This window comes from Castor canadensis, chromosome 19 (assembly GCF_047511655.1).
Source record: "Castor canadensis chromosome 19, mCasCan1.hap1v2, whole genome shotgun sequence".
NCBI classification, from domain to species: Eukaryota; Metazoa; Chordata; class Mammalia; order Rodentia; family Castoridae; genus Castor; species Castor canadensis.
In genome coordinates this window covers 5,265,271-5,288,417 of record NC_133404.1, presented here as the reverse complement: position 1 = coordinate 5,288,417, position 23,147 = coordinate 5,265,271, and the positions used below count along the sequence as shown (strand labels likewise).

Here is a 23,147-nt window from a genome sequence, read left to right as displayed (position 1 = left end):
TTAGAAAGAAGCCTGCTTTGGGGGAGGACGCTTGGCTCTTAGGTCCCTTAGAAAGAAGCCTGCTTTGGGGGCAGGACGCTTGGCTCTTAGGTCCCTTAGAAAGAAGCCTGCTTTGGGGGAGGACGCTTGGCTCTTAGGTCCCTTAGAAAGAAGCCTGCTTTGGGGGCAGGACGCTTGGCTCTTAGGTCCCTTAGAAAGGAGCCTGCTTTGGGGGCTGTTTCCCCAGCACACTTCCTTCTTGACACAATCTTGGCTTCAGTTCAATCAAGCTCTGTGACTGCACAGTGAGATCATCTTTCTCATTATTATTTTTTTTAGCAGTACTGGGGTTTGAATTCTGGGCTTCACTCTTGCAAAGCAGGTGCTCTGCCCTTTTGAGCCACACCTCCAGTCCACTTCCTAAATATTTTAATAGTTGGCTTGCAGGTCTAGGTGAGGAATAGACCTGAGCCCAAATGGTCGAATGCCTGCTTAGCAAGCATGAGGCCCTGAGTTCAAATCCTAGTAACACAAAAATTTTTTTCAAAAAGCTCAATTGGGGGAGAAGAAAGAAGGGGTATAGAAATATGATGGATGGGTGAACTTGTTCGAGGTATACTGTTCAGATGTATGGAATCCTCGTATTATTAATGTGTGCTAATTCAAATATAAAATTAAATATAAAATATAAAAAATGCTCAATTAACACCACAAAAGACAAGAAGTGTGGAAGACAAAAATAAGGAAAGAACAAATAAAAACATAACAAATATCAATAAGTACTTTAAACATCAGTGATCTAAGCACACTAATTAAAGGATAGAGATTGTCAGAGTGGATAAAAAAATAAGACCCACCTCAAGAAATCCATTTTAAATATAAAGACACATACAGATTAAAAGTAAAGTGGAGAAAAATACACCATGCTAACACTAATCAAGAGAAAGCAAGCCAGGTGCTAGTGGCTCACCTGTGATCCTAGCTACTCAGGAGGCAGAGATCAGGAGGATTTTGGTTCGAAGCCAGCCCAGGCAAATAGTTCAGGAGACCCTAGCTCCCAAAAACTCTTCACAAAAAAGGGTTGGTTTAGTGGCTCAAGGTGAAGGCCCTGAGTTCAAGCCCCAGTACCGCTCCCCTCCCAAAAAAAGTAACAAATAAGCAGGGCGTGGCACACTACACACCTGTAATCCTAGCATTGGGAAGCTGAGGCAGGAGGATCATAAATTCCAGACCAGACTGGGCTACATAACAAGCCCGTGCCTCAAAAAACAACAAACAAAAAGATAAATGTGAATAATTCAATGTTGACAATTTTTGTTTTGTTTTTGCATTTCTGGTGTTTGAACTCAGGGCCTACACCTTGAGCCACTCTACCAGTCCCTTTTTTTGTGATAGGTTTTTTGGAGATAGGGTCTCGAGAACTGTTTGTCTGGGCTGGATTGGAATAGTGATCCTCCTGGTCTCTGCCTCCTCAGTAGCTAGGATCACAGGCATAAGCCACCAGTGCCCAGCCAATGCTCACAAGTTTAATAACTTAGATGAAATGAAAAAAATTCCTTACAAGATACAATCTGCCAAAGCTTACATAAGAAGAATTAAACAATAGAACAATATGAAAGAAATTAAATTAATCATTAGTAACCTTCTTGAACAGAAGCATCAAACTCTGATAGGTTCCCTGGTGAATTATACCAAAGGTTTAAGGAAGAAATTTTACAAATTCCCCACAATATTTTTCAGAAGTTAGAAGCTGAAGGAGTATTTCCTAATTCATTCCATGAGGCCAGTATTACCCTAATACCTAAACCACACAAATATAGGAAAAGAAAACTACGACCAGTATCTCTTACGAGTACAGATGCAAAAACACTCAACAAAATATTAGGAAATGGAATCCAAATATGTGTAAAAAGAACTATACAAGCCAGGTGATGTAGTTCATTCCTACAATCCCAGCTACTTAGGAGGCTGAGATTGGGAAGATCGAGATTCAAGGCCAGTCCAGGTCAAACCCCTATTGCCACCAAAAGCAAAACAAACAAAAAAAGGCCAGTCCAGGTAAATAGTTCTTGAGATCCTATCTCCAAAAGTAACCAGAACAAAATGGACCGGAGGTTTTTGTCTTGAGCAAAAGCATAAGAGCCTATCTGAAAAAGGAACTAAAAAGGGGGACATGGCTCAAGGGTTAAAGAGTGTTTGCCTAGCAACTTTGAGGCTGAGTTTAATCCCCAATATCACCAAAAAAAAAAAACCCCAAAATTACACATTATAACCAGGTGAGATTTGCCCTGGGTATGCAAGGCTGGTTAAACATTTGAAAATCAATTAATGTAATTTACCTCATCAGCAAGCTAAAGAAGAGACATAGCTGGGTGCGGTGTAATCCTCAAGCTAATGCTTGTAATCCTTACTAGTCAGGAGGATCATGGTTCAAAGCCAACTTGGCATGGTGGTGAGCACCCATGCTGTCAGGAAGCATAAACATGTGGATCACGGTCCAGGCTGGCTTGGGTATAAACGCAAAACCCTATCCCCAAAACAGCTAAAAGCAGGAAAGGTTTGGGGGCATGGTTGAAGTGGAAGAGCACCTACCTAGCAAGTGCAGGGCCCTGAGTTCAAACCCCAGTACCACTAAAAATTATATGGTGAAGAAAAAGACCCAGAAGAGTCAATTCAGTATTGAAGGAGAAGATTAAAGTTGGAGGTTTGACACTACCCAACCTCAAGACTTACTATAAACTATAGTGATCAAGACAGTAATTGGTGAAAGAACAGACAAGTCAATGGAACAGAGTAGACAGACGAGAAATAAGCCCAGATTAATATGTTAATCGATCTTTAACGAAGGAGCAAAGGAAATACATAGAAAAAAGATAGTTTTTCAATAAATGTTGCTAGAACAAATGGACTTACACATGCAAAAAATTAATCTACACAGAGATTAATTACACAGATTAACCTACAGAGATTTAATTTGAAAAATTAACTCAAAATGGATTGTAGACCTAAATATAAAGTACAAAACTATAAAATTCCTAGATGATAACATTGGGGGAACCTAATTGACCTTGGGCATGTCAGCAACATTTTAGGTACAATACCAAGGCAAGCACTATTACCACTCAACCCACTCTACCAGCCTTCTTTTGTGTTGGGTATTTTCGAGATAGGGTCTTTCATGAGCTATTTCCCCAGGATGGCCTCAAACCACAATCTTCCTGATTTTTTTCCTCCAAAGTAGCTAGGATTCTAGTGCCAGGCTCTTGGCAGTTTCTTGTAAACTACACATACCATATGAACCAGCAATCACATTCCATGGTAGTCATCCAGATGAATTGAAAACTTCTGTCCAAACTAAAACTTACCCACAGATATTTATAGCAGCTTTATTTTTAATTATCAAAACTTATTCACAACCAAGATGTCCTTCAATAGGCGAATGGACAAACTGTTGTACATTTAGAAAATGGAGTTTTAATTTGCACAAAAAAAAGAAATGAGCTATCAAGCCACAAAAAGACGTGAAGGAACATTAAATCCATATTACTAAGCAAAGGAATCCAACCTCAAAAGCTAATATACTGTATGTCTCTAACTACATAACATTCTGGAAAAAAGCAAAATTATGGAGACAATGAAAGGATCAGTGATGCCAGGGGTTGGGATGGAAGAGGGATGCCTAAGTACAGCATAGATTTTTAGGGCAGTGAGATTATTTTATATGACACAATGGTGGATAAATGTCATACATTTATCAAAACCCATAGTTGTACAATACACTAAGAATGAACCTTAATGTAAACTGTGGACTCTGGGTGACTATGATGTGTCAATGTAGGTTCATCAGTTGTTAAGTGTGTCACTGTGATGCAGGATGTCTATGGGGAGGGATGTGTGTGTGTGTGTGTGTGTGTGTACAGGGGATTGTGTACTTTCTGCTAAATTTCTGCCCTAAACTTGAGGCAGGATAGAGCAGAGAAAATCAGGCATGGGAAACAGTAGCCAGGAATTCAGAGATAAACATTATATTCATATATAATTAAAAGCAAATAGACACTATTTTCTTTGCTTAAGTCTCATACTCCCTCAATAAGCCATAACATTTAGTAAAAAGGAAAAAAATGAAAACAAGCAGCTCTCTCCCTCTGCTTGCTCAAATAACTAGTGTGCTCTGGGAACTGTGTAAGGGATCTTAAAGAAAATTTTTTATCCTGGGGAAAAAAATCTGGAAAAATCATTCCTCTAGGCACAAAGAGTATATAGATGGACACCTGTCTTGAAGGGAGCATTTGACAGGACCCATTTTTTTGCTCTGCCTTGAAATCTCTGGGGCCAATTAACTAAACAGCGTAACATTAAAAAATGATTAAATATACCAGTGTCAGAACAAAGGAGAGCACTTGTCCTAAGGTGAATATGAGCCAAATCCCCAATCTACTTTCTCACCATAAATACCCTTGATGCTAGAGCACTCATTGCACCTGTTATCAGATGTGTCTGTATCCATGGCTGGGCTGTGTACTACATTTCTACTACCTGGATGTGTCCTAAAATTCTTTTTGATGACATCATGAGCTCACTACGTGAGGACTAGGCAGAGACTTCCTCCCTGGAGCATCACTGGTTCCAGTAACAAGTCTAATTTGATTTTAATTTTAATTTATTTATTTTCTCTGTCTGTTTTTGGTGGCACTGGGGTTTTAACTCAGGGCCTCATGCCTGCGAGGCGGTCTTACCACTTGAGCCATTCTGCCACCCAATTTTAATTTTATTAACGTTTATTAAAAAAAAAAAAAAGCAGGTCTCTACAGATCTAGGGAAACTTTGGTAATGGGAGCAGGATGTGTATAAAGCAGTTCCCTGAAAATTTTATAAAGTTCCTGACTTGATTTGTAGAGCCAGGTTTGGAAGTACAGTAGTATCCTACTTGCAGATTTAAACTCTGTAATTCCACATTACACTCAGCTTTAAACGTGTTTTTATTTTTTTTCCCCCAAAAATCAAGGTTAAAAATTCTACAGTGCCAAGGGGAGGACAGTAGCTCCTTCCCACGGAGCACTGGAGAGGGGGGCGGTTAAGCAGACTGGCTGATAACCCCTTCGGCCCCCGAAATGGGCTGAAGCTGATAAACGTCGAACATCAACCAGGAAGGGGATCTATTTCATTGAATCTGTCAGGGGGAAGGGGTGACCTATTTATTGCGAATCACAACGAGGATGGGGTTCCAAGTGAAAAACGCTTGATGGGAGCTGGAAGATTTCCAAGAGCCTACAAGGTGGGGGTGTTTCACCAGAATACTAGGCCGGTGAGTGGGGTTGATGGACCCGGACTCCAGCCAGGACCCCATCGAGTATAAGGAGGGCAAGAAAAACAACTGACCAAGCGCCCTCGCTGTCTTCTCGTCACCTCTCAAATTTCCCGGGCACCCCGCCCCTCCACTGCGTTTCCTGGACGTCTGAACGGAAGTGACGTCACGACGACGGCGTGAAGACGCGGCCGTACTTCCGGCGTCGTCGTCCGTGGCTGCGGGGGTGGGTGTGGAGAAGCCCCTTGCTGGGCCTTTTGGTGTTGCAGGCTCGGCTTGGTGTGGTGTGCCGAGAAGGCCTGGGTCGGACGACGCGGAGGTGGGAGCGAGGGGAGACGGCCTGCTTGTGGGTGCTCGTGGGAGGGGGTTCCGGTGTTCCAGCCGGGTTTGTTTTCAGGCCACGGGGTTCCAGGCCTTGTAGACCTTTATGGAGGCGGGCACGAGCTGGGGTGCTCCCAGTGCGCACGCAGGCGGGTACTGGGGCGGCCCCAGGATTCTGGGTTCAGGTGGGAGGCCGGGGACGGCGGAGTTCGGGGTAGGCTGGGGATTGTGTGAGCCGGGAGGCTTTGCGGCCTGGTAGACCAGACTTGTTGGTGGCTGCTGCAGCTCGCTCACATACCCACTAACTGCCCCGTGCCTCAGTTTCCCTGTGGCGGGGACGAGCGCGAGTGCCACCTCTGTGATCGATAACTTGAGGATAGAGGTGAAGTGGGGTGGGGGACAGGGTGACTGCCAGGGCACGGCTGATGAATCCCCGGAACTTCCCTTTGGTCCGTTCCTGCCCTTGGGGCAAGGCTGCAGTTCTTACCCTCAGAACCCTTTGTTTGATATTGATTGTGTTCGTGTAGTGATCGGTTCGCTGGAGTTTTGGTGTATGGGAAGTACAGTCCTTGTCGGCTTAGTCAGTTGACTTTCAGTCTCCCAACTTAAGAGGATTCTTACACAACCTTCCCCAGTTGTTAGAGATGAGGAACTCGCGACCCAGTGGTTTTTCTTCCCTTGCTTCAGACTAAACGAATTCTCAGCCTGCTAGCTGTTTTCATTCTCCCGAGGTACAAAGTGACTGTCTCTGAGCTGTTTTGTATTTCAACTAGAGACCGCACATGGATCCCAATCTCTTTTTAAAACGAATGGTAGATTTGGTGTTCTGGCACAAAATGCCTACTTGTTGGCTTCTCTGTATGGAGTGGAAATAGTTGCAAAGAACCTGACTTTTTGATTACTAAGAATTTTTTGGTGAAACCTCTGTGGGGGTAGGACTGTGGGACTAGAAAAGTGTCTTGAATTTATTTGGCCTGTGATCCACAAGCAGATAGGTTTTACCTCATGGCTCAGTGTGCCCCTGCATTCACACAGTGGAAAGTTTAGTTACCCTTTCTACAGATGATGCTCTGACGTTTTCCACTTCCCTAAAAAAGACACAAAAACCTGGCAGTTTCCAATAAAACCAAATAGAGTAATCAACTCTATGACTTCCTGTGTAAAAAGCATAGTAGAAATGTGTACATTCATCCATTACAAAAATATATAAGAATTTTAACCATTCATAATGCTCACAACTGTAAATACCCAACTGCTTATCCACAGTAGAATGGATCAGGACATTGAGGCATACTTATGTGATAGAATACTTCAAGACATGAAAAATTTAACTTTTTTCTTTTTTTTTTTTTTGTGGCACTGGAGGTTGAACTCAGGGCCTCACACTTGAGCCACTCTGCCGACCGCTCCTTTTTTTTTTTTTTTTTTTTTTTTTATCATTTTTTACATTTACTTACATGTGTATACATTGTTTGTGCCACCCCCCCCCTCCACTTCTTGATCTCAGATTATTAACCGGGTATATCGATATGTGTTGCAACTGAGTGATGGGCATGTGGGATTGATTATGCTGTCTTTCTGCATTTGTGTATGTTTGCAATTTTCTATAATGTAAAAGAAAAAATCCCGTGGATGAACCTGCTGATGCATGGTTTTTTTTTCTGTTAGCATAGTTCGTTGATTGATACTTGCTTGGTTAGATCACTAGAGAACTACCCAGTTTGATTAATCCCTAGAGCTGGAGCTGGCCCTTTCATGTTTTACATTTCTTTTTCTTTTTTTCCCCTTGGGTTACTGGGTTTTGAACTCAGGACCTGTGTTGGCTAGGCAAGTGCTCTATCCCTTGAGCGCTTTTTTTTTTTTTTTTTTTGATAGGTCATACTATTTTTTATCGTAGGAGTGTTTTTTGGTTTTTTTTTTAGTTGCTCTTTTCTGTGTTCTTTTGCCCCTTTTCCTTTCTTCTTTTTGCTTTTTTTTTTTTTTTGCGGTACTGGGCCTTGAACTCAGAGCCTATACCTCCAGCCAATCCAACAGTCCTTTTTTGTGGTGGGTTTTTTCGAGGTAGGGTCTCACAAACTATTTCCTTGGGCTGGCTTTGAACCACGATCCTCCTGAGTAGCTAGGATTATTTACAGGCCTGAGCCACCAGCGTCTGGCATCTTTTTCCTTCTTTTAGACTCTGCATTTATGTAGGTATACATCTCTAATATTTGAAAAGAGCTTGAAATACTAATTAATTTCCTTTTTTTCATGAAAAACACGGAAGCAGTGTTTTATTTAGTGCTTAACATGCACATTTGTATGTGTTAGCTATTTCCTGACTTCCTTCTGTGACTAGGGAAGTATTAGAGTTCATAGCTTAGGTAGGATTTTGCATAGAGTATGTTTTTAGGACGTTATATGTTGGAACCATTTTCAAGAATAGTTAAGGCATTTAGATACTCTAGATTTTGATTCATTAACATCTGTCACATTTTTAATGTCAAATTAATTCATTGATTAAATAGTGAGTTCCTCTATTCTAGGCACTTTTTTTTAAAGGGGGACATTTCTCCTCCTTGGACAAGAGCTCTGCCGCTTGAGCCATGCTCTCGCCCTTTTTGCTTTAGGTTATTATTTATTTATTTATTTTTTTAAAGTTTTTGAGAAAGAACCTAACTCTGTAGCTGAGGCTAGCATCAAACTTGTGACCTTTAGCCTTAGCCTCCCAAGTGCTGAGATTAGAGACGTGCACTACTTCTCCTGGCTTAAGTTATTTTTCAGATAGGTTCTAGCTATTGCCTGCAGCAGCTGGTTCTTGGACCTTGACTCTTCTACCTAATGCCTCCCATGTATGCTGGGATTACAGACCTGTGCTTGCCAGCCTTTTTCTTTGAGATAAGGTCTCCCTAACTTTTTGCCCAGTTGGCCTTGAAGCACAATTTTCCTGTTTCTTTTCCAACCCCTGCCCCCAAATAGCTGGGATTACAGGCGTGAGCCACTGTGTCAGCTTCACCCTTTTTGGCACTCTTGTTGGCTGAAGAAGGCAAACAATGTCCTTTGCCCTGTTGTGGAGTGGCACACAATATAAACAAAAAGATAATTTATATGGTGATTTGATTTGGGGTCCTAGCAAAAGGTGATGTTTTAGAAAGTTATCAGTAGCCATATTAAATCGGGGGACCTCAAGAACGCACATACAAGAAAGGCCATTCAAAGAACTGGAGAAAGTGTTCTGGAAATAATACCTGGTGCAGAGTCCTGGAGGAAGAAGCTTGATGTGTTTGAGGAGGAGTAAGAAGGGCTGTTATATCTGGAGAATAGTGAGAGGGGAGTTTTATTTCCATTGCTTTATGGTGAATCTTGAAGCATGCTGGTGTAAAACATCTTTGTTTTCTTTTTCTTTTTTGGTGGTATTAGGGGTTGAACTCTGCCTCGAGCTTGCAAGGCAGGCACTCTACCCCTTGAGCCACTTTGCCAACCTTTTTTCTGTTGATATTTTTGATGACCTGGATCCACAATCTTATTTGTGCTTCCTGAGGTAGCTGAAATGACAGACATTGGGCCCTGTGCCCAGCCATTGGTTGAGATGGGATCACACTAACCTCTTGCCTGAAACAACGATCCTCTGAGAAGCTAGAATTACAGACTGGGCCTGGCCTTGTTTCTCTTTTTCACAATTGTTTTGGCTATTCTTAGTACTTCACATTTTCATGTATGTTTTAGAATTAGGTTTTTAATTTCTCCAAAAAGGCCAACTTTGAGATTTGCCTTTTTTGGAGGACAGATGTTGGAGGTGGAGCCTAGGGCTTAACATATGCTAAGTATGTGCTTTACCACTGAGCTACACCCTCTAATTTCTCAGATGGAATTTTGATTAATGTACTTGATCTGTGTATCCATTAGGGGAAATTGGCACCTGTAAATGTGATACATCTCTTCTATATCTGTCAGGTTATTTAGATCTTGAATTTTTTCCTCTGCAGCCTTTTATAGTTTTCATTGTAGATTTACTGTAGATTCTTCATTCTAAGTATTTTGTTTTTTAAAATAATGTTATAAATAGTATTTAAAATTTTTGTTTTCAGTTTGTTTATAGAGTACATTAAACATGTAGCCTGTGATCTTGCTAATGCATGTATCTTAGTATCTTAGTATGATTTTGTTGTTGTTGTTATTGGGGTTTGAACTCAGGGCCTACATCTTGAACCATTCCACCAGCCCTTTTTTGTGATGGTTGTTTTCCAAGATAGGGTCTCACAAACAACTTGCCCAGGCTACTTTCGAACCTCTGTCCTCCTGAGCTACAGGGTCTTTTTACCCAGCCCAACCTTGACTCAGTCCCCATATTTTAAGCTTCCCACCATCACTGGGATGACAGGCTCACATCTCCATTGAGATGGGGGTCTCGTACACTTTTTTTGTCTGGGCTGGCCTCAAACGTGATCCTTTTACTCTAATCCTCCCAAGTTGCTAGAATTACAAATGTGAGCCACTGACTCCAGTTTTTCTTAATTTTAGAAAAAGTTTTAGAATTTGATGTTTTACATTTAAATCCATATCCATTTTGAGTCAATTTTTGTAAAAAGTATGAGACTTGGTTGAGGTCTGAATTTTTCACTAATGGATGTCCATTTGTTCCAGAATCATTTGTTGTAAAAGCTTTGCTGTTCTGTTGGTTTTGCATCTTGTCAAAAAAATTATTTGAACATAATTGTGTATTTCTACACAATTTGATTTATATGTCCCTATATCAGTGCCACACAGTCTTCAAATCAAGGAGGCTGATTATTCCCCTTTTCTTCTTAAAATTGATTTAGCTATTCTAGTTCTTTTGCCATACTGTATATATATTAACTAAGGATTTGTCAACTTTATTAATAGTTTCAAAGAGCTAATTTTTAGTTTTATTTTTCTTATTTCTTCATTGATTTCTTTATTTCCTTTTATTAACTTTGGGTTAATTTACTTTCTTTTTTTTTCCTAGCTTCTTAAGATGGAAGCTTACTTAGATTATTCATTGACTTAAAAATTTTTTTTTTTCAATTAAAAAAGTTTTTAGGGTTGATGGAGTGGCTCAAGTGGTAGAGCACCTGCCTAGAAAGCATGAAGTCCTGTGTTCAAATCCCAGCACTGCAAAAAAAAAAAAAGTTTTTAAACTGATACATAGAAATTGTACATGTATGTGGGGTACCATGTAATGTTGCAATACAGTTACACATTGTGAATTTAAATCAGGGTAAACACACCTGTCTTCTCAAACATTTATCCTTCTTAATGGTGAAAACATTCAAAATCTTTTGTTTCTAGCATAAGTATTTAAAACTATAAGTTTCTGTTAAGCACTGTTTTAAGAACATTCCATAAATGTTGATACATTGTGCTTTCGTGATTGAGTTCAAACACTTTTCTAACTCCCTTTTGATTTCTCCTTTGACCCATAGTTTTAGAAATGTCTTGTTTAGGCTGTGAATGGAGCTCAGTGGTAGAGCACTTGCCTAGCTTGCATAACACCCTGGGTTTGATCTCCAGTACTAGAGGAAAGGTGGAAATGTTTTGCTTAATTTCCAAATAGCTGGAAATATTCTAAATATCTTATTAGCAATTTCAGATTTATTTCTGTTGTGGACAGAAGATATACTCTGTCTGATTTTGGTCCTTTGAAATTTCTTGATAGTAAGGCCCAGTGTATGTTGGTGGACGTTCATGTGTCCTGTAGTAGTAGTTGTCAGGTGTAGTGTGCTGTAGTACCTTCAGTTGGCTTTTTTTCGGTTCAGAATTTACCATTAACATTATTTCATGACAACATATTCTCTTTGTTTAGCTTTTTTCTTTTCTTTCTTTTTTTTTTTTTTTTTGTTTTTAATGGTGCTTGGTATTAAACTTGGCCTCATGCATGCTAGACAAATGCTCTACCACTGAGTCCACATCCCCAGCCCAATCTCTTTGAAAGTGTTTTGATAACAGATTTATTAAAATATAATATAAATAGCTGTAGTTTGTGTGATTTTATATCTGGTCAATATTATCTTTAATCCATATATTTTAAAGTAACTATAAGATCTTTGTATATATTAAGTAATATCATTTATTTCTGTACATACGCCTACTGAAAAAATTTTGTATTTTCTATGCTTTATTTACTCAGTTTGTGATGCGACAGAATATGTATTACTAAGCAACACTTGGTATAGAGCCTGACATGTTTGCTGAATTTAATTAAAGATTTGTTTGTTCTTTAAGGTGCACTGAATGGTTTCTTCTCTTCACTGTGGTTGCACGTTTGAAACATGGCTACAGATTGGCTGGGCAGCATTGTGTCCATCAACTGTGGAGATAGCTTGGGTGTCTATCAGGGAAGAGTGTCAGCAGTGGATCAGGTCAGCCAGACCATTTCTCTTACTCGGCCTTTCCACAATGGAGTGAAGTGTCTTGTGCCAGAAGTCACATTCAGGTGAGTGTCTTGACTAGTTCTTCCAAATCCAGCCTGGTGGACTATGGTGCTGAATGTAGGTCTGATTGCTAGTATTCTTTGGGGTGGGACTGCTTTTCAGTAGTCTTGGGCAGGTGAGAGATTTTGCTGTCTTAGGTCTTGTGGTTCAGCTGTTATTCTCAGCAGAAACTTGGTGTTGTAATGAACTCTTAGCTAATGATTCAGAGCCTCATAAACTCTGCTTCTGATCTCTGTCAAGCATGTAATATTAGATTATTTAAATTCATCCTTTTTTTTATGGTTTTAGATTTTTTTTCTTTCTCAGTTTTGTATTTGTGCTTTCTTACATCAGAGATCTTTTAGCTATTTTCCCTGCATAAAGGTGTCTCTCTTTGTAAAGTTGTATTATAATTTATTCCAGGAGCACCCTATAGCTGGTATCTAAGGTCCTTTTCTTAGTATTTGCCAGTAGATCTCAAGTTCTCTTGTGTTTTTACATACCTCTTTTCACCAGTTTAGCAGACTTATGTGCCAAAAAAAGAAGGGCTTCCTTGATTCCTACCCTACGTACCCAACCCACACAACCTTTTCTGTGGGTACGCCCATTCTTAACTGCTTACCTTCTCTGCAGTCTCCATGGGAGAAGCACTTGTGTAGGGCTAGTCTTATCATGTATGCTTTAGATGCTTTCTCTTCCTACCTATTGTGAGACCTTGCTCTATCTTCCTTGTGTCTTCACTTTCAACCTTTGTACTGCCTTTTTGCATTCTAACATTCCCAGTCTCCCTCATGTAAAAAACACTCCCTTCCCCCAGTTTGCTTTTGCCACTAGGTATTATTCTATCATTCCCTTTATGCCCACAGTTCTACAAGAGCAAAATTGTCTATTGCAGTCATTCTTTCTTTTTTTGGGGGGTGGGGAGGGCAGTGTTGGGGTTTGAACTCAGGGCCTTGTGCCTGTGAGGCAGGCACTCTACCACTTGAGCCATTCCGTTAGCCTCATTCTTTCCTTTTTGTGACTTCATTGTCTGATTCCTCCTTTATCTTTTTTTCTACCTTATTATCTTCCTGCATTAGCTCTTGCCAAAGTTACAAATGACTTTATTGCCACATTCATTGGTAGTGTCTCCGATTATAATGCTCCATCACTCTTGAAGAGTGTGCTTTCCTTCTGCTCACCTCTAAGATCAGTTTGTTTATAGTTCTATCTTTGGTTCTTTTCTCAGTCTTTTTTTTTTGCAGTACTGGGGTTTGAACTTAGGGCCTACACCTTGAGCCACTCTACCAGCCCTTTTTTGTGATGGGTTTTTTCAAGATAAGGTCTGAGTAACTATTTGCCCTGGCTGGCTTTGAACTGCAGTCCTCCTGATCTCTGCCTCCTGGGTAGCTAGGATTACAGGTGTGAGTCTCTGGCACCTGGCTCTTTTCTCTAGTCGTTATTCTCTAGTCTCATGTGTACCTTCTTATACACTAATGAGAATGTGAATCTTTATCTTCAGTTTGTCTACTGTCATTTCCAGTAGTATGTTACACAAAGTAATTAAAGATTTTCAGACCTGAGCTCATTCTGTTTATCTGCAGATTTCTTCTTTCAGAAGTCAAGCCACTATTGTTGACATACCTTTTACCCAAGTTAGAAACTTAGGAATCATAAGGGTGTGGAGTGTGGTGGCTCATGCTTGTAATCTCAGCTACCTGGGAGGTAGAGATTGGGAGTATCATGGTTCAGGGTCAGCCTGGGGGAAAAGTTAGTGAGACCCCACTTCAGCAAACAAGATGGGAATGTGGTATGTGTCTGTGATCCCATGTACCTGAGAGGCATAGGTAAGGAGGATTGTGGTTCAAGGCAGGTCCTGGGCAAAAATGTAAGATTCTATCTGAAAAATAACTAAAGCAGAAAGGGCTAGGGGCATGGCTCAAGTGGTGGAATGCCTGCCTAACAAGCTCACAGCCCAGAGTTGACACTCCAGTACTTCCAGGGTGGGAAATAAGCTGAGGAATCATAATAAGCTCTCCTTTCCCTGTAATCCTCTTGTTCACTTAATCACCAAATGATGTGTATTAGAAATGTGTCTTGGCCCATTCTCCCTTCTCTCCATGCATTGTCAGTGGTGTGGCTCATCCCCTCTTATTTCTTGTCTGGTTTCCTAACTTTGCTCTCTGCTTCTAGTTTCTCTACCCTCCCTGCTGTCACAAGAAAAATCCATTGTGCTCATGACCTGACCCCTGGCTACCTGTGCACCTTGCTTCCTGATGGTCCTTCACAGCATCTTTTCCTTCATAACACTATGGCATTTGCATTTCTTCACATAGGAACATTTCCATGATTTTGTCAAAATCTGAGCCTCTGCCTGAGAAGCCCTTTTCCCTACTGCCTTCTGCTTGGCCAACTCTTATCTCCCTCATCCCAGCTTAGTTTAAGTAGCCCATGTACTGAACTAGTTTAGCTGTTTGCTTCTAGGCGCTTTAGTGCCCTATATACGCCTCTGTGATAGTATTTGACCTTTTTCTTTTTTTTTGGTGGTATTGGGGTTTAAGCTCAGGGCCTAGTACTTGCTAAGCAAGTACTCTACCATTTGAGCCATACCCTCAGTCCTTTTTGCTTTATTTTTTAAATAGAGTCTCCCGTTTATATCCAGTTCTATTTATGCTTCCAGCATAGCTGGGAAGACACGTGTGCACCACCACTCCCAGCTATTGGTTGAGTTGGAGGTCTCAATTTTTTTGCCTGATCCTTCTGATCTCTACCTCCCGAGTAGCTGGGTTTACAGGTGTGACCCCACCACGTCCTGCACATTTGACACATTTGATTGATTGTATTGTCGTTTTCATCAACCACATTAAGTTTCTTGTCAGATATATACTGATTTTTTTTTTGTGGGACTGGGATTTGAACTCAGAGCTTCATATTTACAACACATTGATTTTTATCTCCGTGTGTCCTATTCCTGGCACAGGAACACATAGCATGTTCTTTATATATGTCTGTTGAAATGAGTAGATGGGTGAATGCATGAAAAAAGGCCTTTAAATTCTGGAAATCTCAGGTGATCCTGTAGTTTGTTATTAATAACAGTCCCTTTTTAAAAGTCATTGCCACATGAATTGAATGTCTCTAAGTGCTCTGCCACCTTTCCTAGTTTTTGTCTCTGACGACAGCAAAGGGGTAGCTGTTTACTTTTGATTCCAATTTCAGTGTTCTTATTTCTGTTTTGAGATGTGGACTCTTTTGTGTATTTCAGGGCAGGTGACATTACAGAATTAAAAATTCTGGAGATACCAGGTCATGGAGACAACCAGCATTTTGGAGACCTTCACCAGACAGAATTAGGCCCCTCTGGTGTTGGGTACCAAGTGGGTATCAATCAGAATGGCCCAGGCAAGTTGGTCAAGAAGCCAGCCTCTTCCAGCAGTGCTCCTCAGAGCATCCCTAAGAGGTCAGATGTGAAGAGCCAAGATGCTGCTGTCTCTCCCCAACAGCAGCAGTGCTCAAAGAGCTATGTGGACAGGCACGTGGAATCCTTGAGTCAGTCCAAAAGCTTCCGTCGTCGGCACAACTCCTGTAAGTATGGTCAAGTCGCTGTTTCTTCTTAACCTGCAAATTCTTATCTCCTGCTGCTCAGTAAGTAAGTCCTGTGGTAGTCTAATATAAAAGGCTCATGGAACTAGACCATGGTTCTGTCATTGCAGAACTAGTCCCTGAAGATGTCAAGGGAAAGAAATGAACCGTTAAGAGATACGGCTTCCTGCCCACTCCCATCACTTCCCAGAGCCCATTGACTTATCACTATCCATGATACTGTTTTAAATCTGCTAACAACTGTTGATGGTAGTGAGTTCAACCTGCACTTGCGCTGTTTCAAGGAATTCTTGAGTAACTTTTCCTTGTTTTTTGACTCGTATCGTCAGAGGAGATGTGGGGACTGGTGTAGACATCTTTGCTCTTTCATTTTCCGATGAACTGACCATTTTAAATTTGCTGTATTTATTATCCCTACTAAAACATCGACCTCATGTACTGATGTGTATTGCTACCCAGCTTTGTGTGGTAGTAACGAGTTACTAAATATCATTTGCTGGTTATAAAACCATAGATGGTCTGGACACTAGAACCTGTTAATGCTTTTTAACATAATTCACTTGAGTAATGTTATAATCATGAATCATTACAGATTTACTTGTGATTGTTCTTTTTAAAAATTATTTCTAGCCGTGGTGACTCATGCTTATAATCCCAGCTATTCAGGAGGCAGAGATCTGGAGAATTGTGTTTTGAGGCCAACCTGTGCAACAATTTAGGTAGACAACCCCCTTCCCCACATCTCAGTCAAAAAAGCTGGTGGCTCACGTTTGTAATCCTAGCTACTTAGGAGGCAGAGATCAGGAGGATCACAGTTCAAAGCCAGCCCAGGGCAAATAGTTCATGAGACCCTATCTTGAAAAAAACCCTTCACAAAAAAAAAGGCTGGTAGAGTGGCTCAAGGTGAAGGCCCTGAGTTCAAACCGCAGCACTGGAAAAAAAAAAAATTTGGCATGGTGGTGTATGTGTGTCATCTCAGCTATGTGGGGGATTGCTGTCCAGGCAAGCTTAGGCAAAAAAAAGTGAAACCCTATTTGAAAACTGACAAAAGCAAAAAAAGAGCTGGGGCTGAGGCTCAGGTGATAGAACACCTACCCAGCAAGCAGGAGGCCCTGAGTTCAAACCGTAGAACCACACCCCCCCCCCAAGAAATTCTAAATGATGAAGCTATTCTAACTTTTACTTACTGATTTTGTACCCTGAGATAGTGATATGATGTAAGAATTTTTAAGCACATATTCATATTCACTAAGTGCTATGAAGTTACAAGCTAGAATCATGCTATGGGATTACTTTCTAAAGGAAGAATTTAAAGTGAGCTGGCATTCTTTGGAAACCCAATTAGGGAGGTTATTACAGAAAATTCCAGATGCTTCTTGCTGCCCTGTGTTCCTCGGACTGGGCCCAGTGGCATTGTAGTGTGGTTTTAGTTGTGTGAATTCTAGCTTGTGACGTGGCACCTGTATCAGGACAACATTTTAAGTTTTGGAAATGCCTAAACAATTGAAAATTTTAAAAATTGAGAAAAACCAGTATTTCAAGGCAGTTTCTTTTACCTACCTATGAAACAACTCTTGAATTAATGATGATTGACAATTGGAGAGTGAAATTCAATTGTTACTTCTGTATTCTTAGAAAACCTGTAGAATGCTTAAACTTTAACCTTTTCTACTTCGCATTGTTCTTCTTTTTAAATATTTTTTCTTTACCAAAAAATATTGTGTATTTGTTAATAGTTCATATATTCAAACATTTTGTAATGTCACCTTGAACATGACCCTTGTTAGCAGTTGACGCATTTTTTCTTATGTTTTTATTAATCTCTTATATTAAGTGTGTTATTAATGAACCAGTATTGATTCATTATTAAATAAAGTACATATTTCATTCCGGTTGTCCTAGTTTTTACCTAATGTCCTTGTTCATGGATCCCTTCCATTGTACTGTACTACATTTGTTAGTCATATCTCCTCTTGACAGTTTCTCAGGCTTTCCTTTAGTTTTGATGACATAGTTTTGATGAGTACTGGTCAAGTGTTTTGTAGAATATTCCTCAATTGGTATTTGTTTGATATTTTTCTCATTATTAAACTGGGGTTGTATATTTCGGGGAGGAAAAACAGATCCAGGTGCTTGGCTCACATCTGTAACCCAGCTACTTGGGAAGCATAGATCAGGAGGATCAGTTTGAGGTCAGCCTGGGCAGAAAGTTAGCAAAACTCCAACTCAACCAATACCTGGGCATGGTGGTGCACAGCTGTCGTCCCAGCTATGGGGCAGACATAAATAGAAGCAGGTCCAGATCCACTTGGGCAAAAAATGCAAAATAAAGTGTAAAGGGCTGGAGGGTATGGCTCAAGTGGTAGAGTGCGTGCCTAGCAAGAGCAAAGCCCTGAGTTCAAACCCCAGAGTCACCAAAAACCAAACAACTGGAACAAAAAACATAAAACACCATCTTAGCACATTGTATCAAGGGTCTGTACTATGACAATAGTTCATGACCTTCAGTGTTGCCCCTTTGAAAAGTTGCTTTTTTTCCTTTACATACAGTATTTTTTGTACAGTGTGCACTACTCTTGGTACGGCACAGCGCATGCTAACATGCCTGATTTATTTGTTGGATGGGGTCTCACTAACTTTTTACCTGGACTGGCCTCGAACCATGATCCTCCTAATCTCCACCTCCTGAGTAGCTGGGGCTACAGGCATGCACGACCACTCCCAGCCCTAGCTTGGTTACTATACATAATACGGTAGAGATCATGGGGCAGTAAAAAGTTCAGGGAACTTTTTTAGAATCTAGATTAGTGTGGAAAATGTGGCCTGGAAATTTGATGATGAAATGTGGCTTAGAATTGATTTCTAACTGATGGAAGGTAGAGTTATATTTATTTATTTATTCATTGAGCCCCTTCATTCTGCCTTAGAATTTTCTTTGCTATATGTACATTAGTGTTGAAACTTGTAGATTCATGAAGCTACAGGAATATAATCTCTGTTTAGTTCTGACTCTTTAAATATTCCTTCAAGATTAGCATTGAAGAGTTAAAGAATTTGTCGGTCCTAGTTACCCAATCCAACATTGATGAGAGATTTAGCACAAGCAGATTTTAATCTCTTCCCTTGGGTGGGGGTGGGGATGGATTTTAAAAATTGCATAGAAAAATATACAGTCAGTCAGCGACTCTTGCCTGTAATCTGGCTACTTGGGAGGCTGAGATCTGGAGGGTCTTGTTTCAAGGCCAGCCTGAGTAAATAGTTGGAAAGACCCCCATCTCCAAAATAACCAGAGCAAAATGGACTAGAGGTGTGGCTTAAGCGGTAGAGTACCTGCTTTACATGCGGGAAGCTCTTGAGTTCAAAACCAAGTCCCATCAAAAAAAAAAAAAACAGTTTCCATGACCCTCAGAATATTTGTCAAATGGATGAAGAGATCATTGGTCCCAGGAAGCAGAGGGAAAGCACTCGAGGCTTGTTGAGGGTATTGGTCTGTGTATGGGGTACAAGTGCTGTTTCTTAAATCCCATGTTAGAGTTTAAAATGATGACTGCATTCTAAGTGAACTTGAGAGTCATTGGCTACAGGTAATTGAATAAAAATTAAACCATCAAGGCTCTTTTGCTATATGACATGAACAGTAGATAGCTGGGCTTGATCTCACTGATACGTGGGCAGAGGTGGTTCCATAGGTATGATATTGTCTTGACCTGGCACTAATCCCCCTTTTTTCCTCCTCTGATTGAAAGATGTTGGATATATCTTGTTGCAGTATGGTTGGGCTTTTATGTTCTGTTCAGTTTAATAACCATTCTGCCAACTGAGATCAGAAGTTATGTTTGGCTAAGTTTCATGGTCCTTGTGAGTTCGTACTTCGTGTATCTTATAGACTTGAAAATGCAGGGCCTAGAATTTGGGGGTAAATCAGAAGGACCTAGTTCTTAGGTACCTTCTCATAGCCTATTGAATCTGGCACTAAAGCATTTGCAGTTTGACCATCAGGTATCCGTTAGCGTGCAAAGTGCAGGACAAAGTTCGCCTTTATAATATGTGTGTGTGACAAAAGCCAATAAATACGTGGTACTGAGGGTTACACAACAATAGGTTTGTTACAAAATGTCCTGGCCAAAGGGCCTCTGTACCAAAGGCTGGCAGAAAAATGGCACAGGAAGGTGTCCAGTGTCCAGTTTTAACACATGGTCGGCCCTTGTAATTGAAAGGTATAGAAGTCTGGGAAGCACGGTTCATCTTTTCCGGGGGAAGTGCCTTACTCTCCCAGTGGCTAAAGGCCAACTTGCTTAATACAAAGCCCGGGCCTTCGGGCTGAGCAAGCCAAGTACTGAGCTAGCTTATTCACCCCTGGCTTATTGACCATGGCTTCCCAGTATTTGTGTTAAAGTATGATTAAAGGGAGAATAAGACAACTGAGTGTCTTAGCCTGCCTTTCATTTGTTTTATATTCTCTTACCTTTCTCTTCTTGACTTCTTATGTCAGTATTGCCTCTTGGAAATGTTTTACACTCTGCTTTTGTCTGAGTGTTAGGAGCATATCTGGTCTGTGTTCAGAGGAGTACAAAAAAAAAAAAAAAAACACCTAAAATCTTGTAAATACACAGCTCTGGGTTTGGTTGCAGGTTATATTTGCAGAATCCTATGCTAGAACTAAAAACAGCACCCAGTGTCATTAGGGCAGATTTATGGCACCTTCCACTGTGAACCTTTAGTCTTTACAGTCCCACTGCTGAGAAAGAGCTTTACAGCCAGTGGTGGTGGTTTTCTTTGCTTTTCTACTTTGTATTTCAATAGCTTTTTATCATGTGGCATGATATGCCATAGGTACTATTTATTACCTTTTTTTAAAAAAACTGAATAAAATGTGTTGTTTCTGCACTGTGCTCTCCCTCTAAATACTTCTGAATACTTTCACATTGGTATTAGCTTAAGTGTTTCTTAACCCTGAACACTGGGCTAGTTGTTAGAGTAACTGATGATCCTGGGTAATGCAAACTTTAATTCTAAAATAACTGATCATCTACTGATGTCATTTGGAAAGCCTGAACTCTGAACTACCTGCAGAGTTTTGGGGTCTGTGGAGTCTTGGTTCTTTTCTGTTTGTTCCTACAGCTGTTTTGTGCCTTTCCTGGGTCTACTTTAGCAATGCCTGTTCTTTTTCCCTCTGAGCTTTATTCTTGATCTATCAAGAGCTTTCAGGAGCTTAGAGTTTTGTCAGATTAGGAATGTTTTCCCATTTTGCTGTTTTTACCTATCTTTGCCCTCATGGATCACTCACTTATCATCATTGATCTATGGTAGTTTAATAGCCCATTGTCTGTTCTTGTTGGGCATGACTGAACTCTCCCGAACCCTATGCCTCATACTTCCCTTGTACTATTTGTCAACAACCTCTTTCCGTTTTGCAACAAAGTTGGTATAATTTTTGATGGCTCATTTTCTTTCTCATAGTTGATCACAAGTTTCCTTTTCTTTTACAGTCGCTAGTTTAGACTTTACTTTGTTTGGTGTTTGTTTTTTGATATAGCTGTTTTTATTTTTTAATTCAGTAGAGGTTTGTGTACTTAATGATAGACTAAGTATAGTACTAGGTGACAGGTTTGAATGGCCTGGCATCCGCCCTCTTAGATTATAAACTCCTTTGGGAATTAGAGCTACAATACATATTATAGGACTGGAGCCTGGCACAAGTGGTTGAGTGCTTGCCTAGCAAGCACACGGCAGTAGTTAAAACCCAGTATGAACAAAATGAAAATTAAAAAGTTTAAAGAATACAGATTATAGAAGAAAGGAGATAGTATAAGGTACGTGCTGGGTCACCATCTACACTGTCAAAAGTAGCCAGGTAGGAGTGATTTTTTTTTCAGCTGGAGTAATCAGAGTGTGTTTGGGTTGAGTCTGTAATAAAAATGAGAAAATACCTTAAAAGTTTTATCAGTGTGGATGCTCTGTATCTAAATATCAATAGGGGATAATCTATACTTTATGTAGTCCTATAAAGTAAGATTTCTTTTATGAAACGGGAAGCTGCTCCTTAGCAAGAAAGCTGGATAGAAACTTTGCCTTTGAATTCCTTCTTTAACAGTTATATTATACTGATTTTCTTCTTCTTCTTCTTTTTTTTTGAGTTACTGGGCTTGAACTCGGGGCCTTCACCTTGAGCCAGTTCACCAGCCCTTTTTGGTGATGGGTTTTTTTCAAGATAGGGTCTCTGAAACTATTTACTGGCTTCGAACCACAATCTTCCTGATCTCTGCCTACTGAGTGGCTAGGATTACAGGCATGAGCCATCAGCACCTGACTTAATATTTTGTTTTTTGTGCTCATTTTCTACAGATGGCTCTCTGTTGGTTCTTTTAACTTTGCCTAGTTCTATCAGAGGCTACATGGTTTCAGTATATGTGGAAATAGTGTAGAATTTGGACTCTGATACAAAGTCCAAATCCTAATTCAAACATTTATTAACTGTGTAAATTTGGACTAGGATATTTAATTCCCCTAAGATTTCTTATGTGTTGATTGGTAATTTTAGTCAGGTTGTTTAGAAGACAAACTGAGGTGATTAATATCTGTATCAAAGCCTAAGATGGTGCCAGGCACTTAAATTCTTGAGGATGACAAATGGTGGGAGTTTTTAGTCTTTCTTCCTTTAAGCTAGTAGATGATTATAGACAATAATGATCATCTTATAAAATATTTTCCTGATTTTCTAATATCTTAGAGTATAGTAAAAGAATTAAACGATCTCTGTGAAAAAGCTCATGCTAAATGTTAAAGTACTAGATAATCCAGATGCTTTTGCTGTGAATGATGGAAAACTACTCAGTGGCTTAAAAATTACAGAAATATCACAGTAAATCCAGAGGTTCAGCATTATTTCTCCAGGCTCTCTTGTGTTTCAGCTTTGTCCTCAGATTGATGCTAACTGGCCATTGCTGCAGTTCCTTGTGTCATCCAGAAATGATACTTTTCAGCTGGGCAAGGTGACTCACAGCTGTAATCCTAGCTACTCAGGAGGCAGAGATCAGGAGGATCACAGTTCAAAGCCAGCCTGGGCCAATAGTTCATGAGACCCTATCTCAAGAATACCTAACACAAATAAGGACTCAAGTGGTAGAGCACCTGCCTAGCAAGTGTGAAGCTCCTGAGTTCAATCCCTGGTACCTTTAAAAAAAAAAAAAAAAAAGAAAGAAATACTTTTTAGCAAGGGAAGACATTTCATTTCTTTAGTGTATCACCCTTAGCAGAGTTTCTTTACCTCGGGGCTGTTTTTGGGGCAGGTGATCTGCTGTTGAGGGCTATCCTCGGGGCTGTTTTTGGGGCAGGTGATCTGCTGTTGAGGGCTATCCTCGGGGCTTTGTTTTTGGGGCAGGTGATCTGCTGTTGAGGGCTATCCTCGGGGCTGTTGTTTTTGGGGCAGGTGATCTGCTGTTGAGGGCTATCCTCGGGGCTGTTGTTTTTGGGGCAGGTGATCTGCTGTTGAGGGCTATCCTGAGCGTTCTAGGGTGTTTAGCAGCATCCTTGCCTTCTAGCTTCTCGAT

The 23,147-nt window shown here is 40.4% G+C and overlaps 1 protein-coding gene across 1 annotated transcript in view; it reads left to right on the top strand.

Annotated features, from left to right (window-relative positions):
- Window positions 1-5,448: 5,448 nt before the first annotated feature.
- Edc3 (enhancer of mRNA decapping 3) overlaps window positions 5,449-23,147 on the top strand; it is a 41,483-nt gene continuing 23,784 nt past the window's right edge. The window contains exons 1-3 of the mRNA XM_020165647.2: window positions 5,449-5,603; window positions 11,828-12,038; window positions 15,260-15,579. Coding sequence (XP_020021236.1) covers window positions 11,875-12,038; window positions 15,260-15,579 — 484 coding nt within the window. The 5' untranslated portion in view covers window positions 5,449-5,603; window positions 11,828-11,874. The remainder of the gene's footprint in view (window positions 5,604-11,827; window positions 12,039-15,259; window positions 15,580-23,147) is intronic.